This window comes from Neomonachus schauinslandi, chromosome X, assembly GCF_002201575.2.
Source record: "Neomonachus schauinslandi chromosome X, ASM220157v2, whole genome shotgun sequence".
NCBI classification, from domain to species: Eukaryota; Metazoa; Chordata; class Mammalia; order Carnivora; family Phocidae; genus Neomonachus; species Neomonachus schauinslandi.
In genome coordinates, this window is record NC_058419.1 from 48447426 (window position 1) to 48456471 (window position 9046).

The 9046-nt window shown below is 40.7% G+C and overlaps 1 protein-coding gene across 1 annotated transcript; it reads right to left on the bottom strand.

Moving 5' to 3' along the window:
* Window positions 1–7056: 7056 nt before the first annotated feature.
* LOC110584341 (keratin, type I cytoskeletal 18) lies at window positions 7057–8452 on the bottom strand. Its single transcript, XM_021694407.2, has one exon. It carries the CDS (start codon window positions 8409–8411, stop codon window positions 7119–7121), a length of 1293 nt encoding a protein of 430 aa, XP_021550082.1. The 5' UTR covers window positions 8412–8452; the 3' UTR covers window positions 7057–7118.
* Between the last annotated feature and the right edge of the window lie 594 nt (window positions 8453–9046).

Sequence of the window (9046 nt, forward strand, 5' to 3'; positions counted from 1 at the left end):
CAACAGCAATAACAGGAACAACTACTACCATTTATTGCATGCTTACCATGTGCCAGGCACAATGGTAAAAGATTTCCTTGACTGATCTTATTTGCAGCATTCAACTGCATACTGATAGAGCTAAAATAAGTTGTGCTCCCTCAATCTGTTCTCATCATCCACCATCACATATAGATATGCAGTTGGTGCATCTCATGAGTCACAGTGACAGAGACTTTGTAATACAAAATACAAAATAGAATAAAAATGTGAGAGTTTTGTTAGAATGGTGACTACGAACAATGAATTATATATATTTGTCTATTTGCTTAACCTCTTTTGCTTACCTACATCCTCTGAGATGGATAAATACTCTCAACAGAGTTCAGAAGCTAGTGAGTGAAGTTAGGTACTGGCATGTAACAATAAGAAAGGGAAAGAATGAAGGAAATGAGAGAAGGTATGGAAGAAAGCTGGGGAGTGTGGGGAGGGAAACAAAGCTGAGTGTGGACTGAATAAGAAACAGTCTCTGTAGATTTCAAATTTGACAGCTGTTATTATGGAGTTAAGGTATTATGTTAAATATTATGCTTGTATACCCTCTGTCTTTGACAGTTTGTGGACACTAGAACATGTTTATAAACTCATGGTAGTATCTGATAAAGGAGATTTTCAACTTTTAATGTTTGTAAGCTCTGTTCCTGGACTCCCAGGGAAGCTGTACTTTTACCAAGGTCAGAATGTCTTCACCAAACTTCAAAGCATGAGCTCTATTTCTGCCCTGAACACACATTGTGCATCTGCTTCTTTAACAAATAACCTAAAAGAAACATTTCAAACTAAAGATGAGAGTAAAAATTTCCCTAAATTCTATGCCCATACCTCTGAAGCCTGCAATCTTATACATACTAAAAGCATAAGATAAAGTTTGTAATGTTCTGAAATGTCCTTCAGATGATTTGTAACTCTTGATGTAACAAAAAATATCTATATCACTGTATTAAATATTCCTTCTCAGGAGCACTCTGTGAAGATTGTGTATCCTGGGCAGCTGTCTTCACTTGGGCTTAAATAAAACTTTCTTCCTTTTTTTTTTTTTTTAGAAATTCTAAAAGGTTTGTTCATTTTGCATTGACATATCACAGAAACAGATTCATTTGAAAGTTAATTCATTAATTGCACTTTACAATCACTTAGTTTTTTCATCAGATGCTTACTTCCAGATCAGAAAGGACATTCTATAGCTCTAAGATTCTTATAGAGCTTAAATTTTGAAATATAAACTACCCCAGAACTTTTCAACGTCTTTATTCAATGACAGGAATCGCTGGTGGAAATCAGTCCCTGAGGTCATTTCATGAACAATAGTGGGTAGTAATTAGACCTATGCTATGAAACTTCTCATTTGCTTCACATACATTATTTCTTTCTGTCTCACTTTAAAGGAAAAGATTTCCAAGCCAATAACACAATGCTAAAATTGGAGTTAAATGCAGCAAAGAACTCATACCCACAACATAACCAATGCTTTGCTGATGTTTCATATATGGCACCAGCAGCAAAGGTGCAACTTCATCTGGCTTTTGATCTATACTTTAAAAGCAGCAGGTATCTTTGTAGACCTAAACTTGAATAGCCATGGAAGCAAAACAGAACAAAACCAAAATATCTGCTAGATTTTACCTGTTAGGATATATCCGCCTCTCTTCTTTCCTGCTAGACAGTTTTCTCTCATGATTCTTTTGTGCCATTTCAAAAATGTGTCTTCCGGCTTTATAAATCTGAAGAGAAAAATCAGCACCTCTGCAAATTAACTAGTGCAAAGAAAAATGAAAGAAACTTCTTTCCTGATCTTTGACTCATTGAAAATTTAGCTATTTATCAGGTTCTCTAAGTCCCATGCCCTGCAAAAGAAACAAGTTTCACTCTGCCATTCCATATACATTACAGTGACCTGAAATATTTTCTCAAAACAAAGTACCTGAAGAGCAGAGATGTAACACCAGGGATATCTCTCCTGCCTCTACAGCAGAGAGGTTTAGCTATGTATCATCAGGAGTAAATATTGTTAATCTTCAGAAACATGCAAAACTTTGTTGTCTCCCCATTAAAATGTGAATGAATGCTGAACACTAAAGTGTTTCAAGAAAGAATATGAAAGAGACTATACACTATCAGAGGAAGTGGTGCATAAAGTAGAAAGTGTCAAAGGCTCCTGAAAAACACTGCAGCTCCATGGCTAAGGAAAGAGAAAACTGATTTTTGTGGGGGTTTTTTGTAGTTGTATTCACAGCATCAGGCAGAACTACTTTAATTTTAAAACACCCTAGTACCCCAAGAGCCCATGCTTTTCAGCTTGTAAAACTTAGTAAACACACAGGTCTAGAGGGATTTAAGTGTTCTTAATCACACAGCTGATTTACAGTGACTGACTATAATGGAGAAAGTATCATCTTGTAAGCCTTAGGGTATCTCAGAGTGGGGGAAAATCAAGAAAGAGTCTTTTATTTCTACTTTACTTATTCTTACAAGGAGGGTAGGGGTAAGTAAAGGAAAGAATGCGAAGAGGGGGGAAAAGCATGAAATACAGTTCCCTGACTCTGTTTTCACACTATTGATCTTTCATTATTCAAAAATATATATATATTATATATTTTTTTCTCCAAACTTGTGAATATATATGGTCTTTTCCCCCGGTTAGGAAAACTGGCTTTAATATGGAAAGTGAGAAGTGTCTGCAGAAATTACAAACAAAATGAAATGCATTCTAAATCCCTTACAGCTAATCTCATTATAAATGTGAATTTTTCTTCAAGGGTAGGCAAGAATATATTCAAAACACACTAATTTACAATGTTAATAAATAAATGTCCCCAAAGCATTGAACTCTAGGTGCATTGGCAGGACCCTTTTGGTAGCAGCTAGTGTAGGACAGAACAGGTTGAACTCAGAGCAGATGAGAGTTAATGTGGTCAATAGAGTCAGCTCAGCAGAAAGCACACCCCAAGTCAAATAAAATGAGCCCCACAGAATTGTCACAATGTTATATAAGCAGAATGAGAGGTCTTTAGAAGGGATGTAATTTTTTAAAATTTTTTATTTAAATTCCAGTTAACATACAGTGTTATGTTATCTTCAGGTGTACAACATGGTGATTCAACACTTCCATACATCACCTGGTGCTCATCACAAGTGCACTCCTTAATCCCCATCACCTATTTAAGCCATCCCCTTACCAACCTCCCCTTTGGTAACCATCAATTTATTCTCTGTAGTTAAGAGCCTGTTTCTTGGTTTGCCTCTCTTTCTCTTCTTTCCCCACCTTTGCTCATTTGTTTTTTCTTAAGTTCCACATATGAGTGAAATCATATGGTATTTGTCTTTCTGTGACTTATTTTGTTTAACATAATACTTTCTAGCTTCATCCTTGTCATTGCAAATGGCAATATTTGATTTCTTTTATGGCTTTTTTATGGCTCATATCTTCTTTATCCATTCAACAGTCAGTGGACACTTGGGCTCTTTTGATGATTTGACTATTGTAGATAATGCAGCTATAAAAATCAGAGTACAGGGCGCCTGGGTGGCTCAGTTGGTTAAGCGACTGCCTTCCGCTCAGGTCATGATCCTGGAATCCCTGGATCGAGTCCCGCATTGGGCTCCCTGCTCGGCGGGGAGTCTGCTTCTCCCTCTGACCCTCCCCCCTCTCATGTGCTCTCTCTCATTCTCTCTCTCTCAAATAAATAAATAAAATCTTTAAAAAAAGTCAGAGTACATGTATCACTTTTAATTAGTATTTTTGTATCCTTTGAGATACAAAATACCTAGTTGAGATTTAAGATAACAACTCTTATTTTTCTGAAACTTTTTTGAATATTTGTTACCTGTTTTAGGTGCTGCCTCTGGGATTGTATTCTAACTTCACACCCATACCTTGAACTGGCATGCTTCTAGCCTCTTCCTCTGCCAACCTGTGCTCATCAGACTGAAGATGCTAGATACTCTTGCTTGTATTGATGCCAGGCTCTGCTTGGGAAAGTGTTTTCAAGATGCAGTAATGTCAACCTAGGTAAATACCTAGTAGTGCAATTGTTGGATCGTAGGATAGCTCCATTTTTAACTTTTTGAGGAAGCTCTGTACTGTTTGCTGCAATGGATGCACCAGTTTGCATTCCCACTTACAGTGCAAAAGAGTTCCTTTTTTCTCCACATCCTTGCCAACACTTGTTTCTTGTGTTGTTGATTTTAGCCATCCTGACAGGTGTGAGGTGATATCTCATTTAGTTTTGATTTGCATTTCCCTGATGATGAGTGATACTGAACATCTTTTCATGTGTCTGTTGGCCATCTGGGTGTCTTCTTTGGAAAAATGTCTATTCATGTTTTCTAACTATTTTTTGACATTGGCCATAGCAACTTCTTTCTAGATATTTCTCCTGAGGCAAGGAAAACAAAAGCAAAAATAAACTACTGGGACTTCAACAAAATCAAAAGCTTATGCACACTGAAGGCAACAATCAACAAAACTAAAAAGCAACCTGAGGCACCTGGCTGGCTCAGTCAGTGGAGCATGTAACTTTTGATCTCAGGGCTATGGGTTCAAGCCCCACATTAGGTATAGAGATTACTTAAAAGATAAAAACTTAAAAATGAAACTAAAAGCCAACCTACTGAATGGGAGAAGATATTTGCAAATGACATTTCTAATAAAGGGTTAGAATCCAAAATATAGAGAGAATTTATGAAACTCAACACCCAAAAAATGAATAATCCAATTAAAATGTATGGAAAGGACTTATACTCCAAGTGTTTGTCTCCTCTGTGTGACAAATCTCAATAACGTTACTTAGAAAAAAAATAATGCTACTTAGAGGTGGCATATTATGTTTGCCCCATTTGTCTTGCTGTACCTTCTTTCACTGATGTGATAACAAAAACCCTTTAATGCATCTTAGCTGTAAACGTCTTCCTGCTTGTGTATCTCAAAAGGAACAGTTAAAAATGTGCCAGAGGCACTGCTTGCCCTGCAGGTTTTCTATCTGATCATCCATTTTAGCTGATATATTTGTACACGTTATATTTCTGTACCATAGTTTCATCCAGAAGGAATTTTAAGGGAATGCATGTTGTGTCAAGGGAACCAAGAACAAATTGGGCAAAATGAAACTAATTTTATTATGCACTGGATGTGGCAGCTGCAGCAAAGAAAGGAGATACCACTGAATAGTAAGTTATAAACCCCCAAACCACTCCTTTTGGAGACTGGTCACACTTTACATTGATAATGTACTGATGGTGCACTCTGCCCTTTCATAGTAGTACCATGACTTCCTGATATGTTGCTTTGGCCCTGAAGAATCAGGACATATAAAACTGGAATGCTCTATACTTAAGCAGCACCTATCATCTGACAGGCTAAATCCCCTTACAACCTTTAGTTCATTAACTCTCATAATACCTTCCTGAGGTGACATGTATAAACTCCATGGTTTATAGATGGGGTAACAGAAAAGTCACAACACAGTTATCTGACTCCCTCAGAATGTTACAGTATATCTTTTTCCACAATGGCAATTGATTACAGAGCTCTGGGCTCTAGGATGTAGACATAGCAATTCCTATGGAAGTGTCCTATGAACCTGAAATACCACTGAAATGACATGTATGCAACTATAGGGAGAAAAGAAACACTGTTCTATATCAGCTTATATAAGAGGACCCTCTAACCATATGCATGAGGTTGACATTACTGCATCTTGAAAACACTTTCCCAAGCAGGGCCTGGCATCAGTACAAGCAAGAGTATCTAGCATCTTCAGTCTGATGAACACAGGTTGGCAGAGGAAGAGGCTAGAAGCATACCAGTTCAAGGTATGGGTGTGAAGTTAGAATACAATCCCAGAGGCAGCACCTAAAACAGGTAGCAGATATTCAAAAAAGTTTCAGAAAAATAAGAGTTGTTATCTTAAATCTCAAACCCAGAGGACAAGCCAATTTAAGAACCAATGGAAGCATATTTTTAAGAGTCAGGCATGAGTTAGGCCATATGCATTCCTGTTCTACCATCTATGTGGTTTAAATAATACTGCATATATAATGGTTTGAAGACTTTTGGTCTCTGATGTCTTCATTGCCATCATCATCATCATCATCATCATCATCATCATTGTCATCATCACCACCTCATCATTGTTTTCCTCATCATTTGAGTAAGAAAAAATCTTTATGATTCTCCTCCCCATGGTTTGGATAGTAGGCTATACAATTGTGGACCAAAGTGAGAAAATTCAGCTCCCTTTATATGGTAATAGAACAAGAATAAGACTGAATGCCTCTTGCTGATCACTTAGGAGGCCTTTTACTTCTCTAGAAGGTGAAACAACTCTTTTGAAGTTTACATGCTGCACAGCAGAGAGAGAAGTTCTAAATTGGTAGCTGTGGATAGGTTCTTTGGGGAGAAAATTGTTCTATTGCAGCCAAAAAGGAATAGTGAAGCTGCCCAGATCTTTAGAGAAAACACATTCCTTTGCACCTGTGTGTGTGTGTGTGTGTGTGTGTGTGTGTGTGTGTGTGTTGGGAGGATGAAGAGAGACAACAGAGAAAGAGAAGAATTAAGCTCATCTTTAATATGCCAGAGGAGGCAGTATAGAAATGGCTACAGAAGATAACATCTGGTAGAGGAGACAAGAGCATTTATCATGATTGTTACCCTGATGTGATTAATTTCATTTCACATGTATGAGCTCTTCATCCTTACCTGAATATTGTCTACCCATAAGGTGAGAATTCTATGAATATTTATAGGTAAACACTTTCTTTGGACCCAGGGTTTTATCTGGCACTGGGGTAAGTATAAAAATGATTTTGGGGTGCCTGGGTGGCTCAGATGGTTAGGTGTCTGCCTTCAGCTCAGGTTGTGATCCCAGGGTCCTGGGATCAAGCCCCGTATCAGGCTCCTGGCTCAGCGAGGAGTCTGCTTCTCCCTCTCCCTCTGCCTCTCTCCCTTGCTCACGCTCTCTGTCTCTGTATCTCTGTGTCTCAAATGAATAAATAAAATCTTTTTTTTTTTTTTTTTTTTTTTGACCTCTGAACTTTTTATTGGCCTCCTGCCCCCCAAAGGGTACCCTGCTTTTGCTGCTTCAACGCCTCAGAACTTTGGTGTCGTTGGTCTCAGACACCACCTTGCCGTCCACAATCCTGCGGGTGGTGGTCTTCTGGATGGTCTGCATGGAGCTGCTGCTGTCCAGGGCTTCACTGAGACTGAAGTCCTCCCCGTCTTCCAGCAGGCGACGGTAGGTGGCGATCTCAGCCTCCAGCTTGACCTTGACATTGAGCAGGGCCTCGTACTCCTGGGCCTGGCGCTGCCCCTCGGCCCGGGTCTGGGACAGCTCTGACTCCAGGTGCAGCAGGACCCCATTGAGCTGCTCCATCTGCGTCGCGTAGCGGGTCTCGACCTCCCTCAGGCTGTTCTCCAAGCTGGCCTTCAGGTTTCTCATCGAGTCCAGGTTGATCTCTAAGGACTGGGCCGTACGTCTCAGCTCTGTGAGGGTCATCTCAGCCTCTCCTATCTCCGCGGTCTGTGTGGTGACCACTGAGGTGCTCTCCTCAATCTGCTGGGACCAGTACTTGTCCAGCTCCTCTCGGTTCTTCTGAGCCAGCTCGTCATACTGGGCCCGGATGTTTGCCATGATCTTGCTGAGGTCCTGAGATTTGGGGGCATCCAACTCCACGGTCAACCCAGAGTTGGCAATTTGGTTTTGTAGACCCTTTACTTCCTCCTCATGGTTCTTCTTCATGAAGAGCAGCTCCTCCTTGAGAGCCTCAATCTCTGTCTCCAGCTGCAGCCGACTGACATTGGTGTCGTCAATGACCTTGCGGAGCCCATGGATGTCACTCTCCACAGACTGGCGCATGGCCAGCTCCGTTTCATACTTGACTCTGAAGTCGTCAGCAGCAAGACGGGCATTGTCAATCTGCAGGACGACGCGGGCATTGTCCACAGAACTTGCAAAGATCTGAGCCCTCAGCTCCTCGATGGTCTTGAAGTAATGCCCCCAGTCTCTGACCTGGGGTCCCTTCTTCTCCAGGTGTTCCCGGATTCTCATCTCCAGTTTCTGATTATCAGCCTCCAGACTCCTCACCCTCTCCAGGTAGGAGGCCAGGCGGTCGTTCAGGTCTTGCATGGTCTCCTTCTCGCCCTGGATGCCCCCTATGCCGGCCAGACCCCCGGCCATCCCCGCGGCCAAGCCCCCGGACCCCCAGCCGCCCCGGAAGCTGGTGGAGCGGGATACGGAGATCCGGGAGCCTGAGCCCCCGGCGCCTGCATAGACGCTGGCCGCGCTGCTGACCGGCGGGACCCGGTGGCTGGGCGACTGCACGGGGCCCAGGGACCGATAGTTGGAAGAGAAGGTGGAGTGGGTGGTGAAGCTCATGCTGTTCGGAGAGTAAGACCAGAGGCCAGGACTCAGGCTCGGGCCAGCTGAATAAATAAAATCTTTAAAAATAAATAAATAAAAATGATTTCACCAAATTTCTATACTTAGTTTTATACATATGAAGCTTTTCAAAAAGATGGAGGTTGATGCTTATAGGTGGCTGAAGCAGTTTATGCTGCTCTCATTTTGTTGTGTTGTTTGATTTGCATGTATCAAGGAGTCATTTGAGAGTGATTTAGAAAAATTATGTCTCCAGTGTTACAGTATTGCTCTAGTGGCCTTTAACATATTAGTAACATTCTGGAATAGGCTCAAACTCAAACACTGCACCACACTAGACCAGTCCTCATACTTAAGAGTTCTTACTAGAAAGATCAAAACCTTCTGACCAGTCTCATCAGTGGCATGGGTATTTACTACATGACATATTGATTATTTTTTTATTCATGCTCTATAGAATATGGTTTATTGAGGGATAAAGAAAATCAAATATTTTCTCACCCTTAAATTTCAATTGGAAGAGGAATTAACTGGGGTTTAATTTAAAAAAGTTATTTTTAACAGTGGACTCTTATTGAAACCCTGATGCTTACTGGGTTTATTTTATTACTCTCCCAAGTCCTTGCTTGCTT

Coding starts and splice junctions, on each gene's coding strand:
- LOC110584341 (XM_021694407.2), bottom strand. CDS start 8,411: ATGAGCTTCACCACCCACTCCACCTTCTCTTCCAACTATCGGTCCCTG.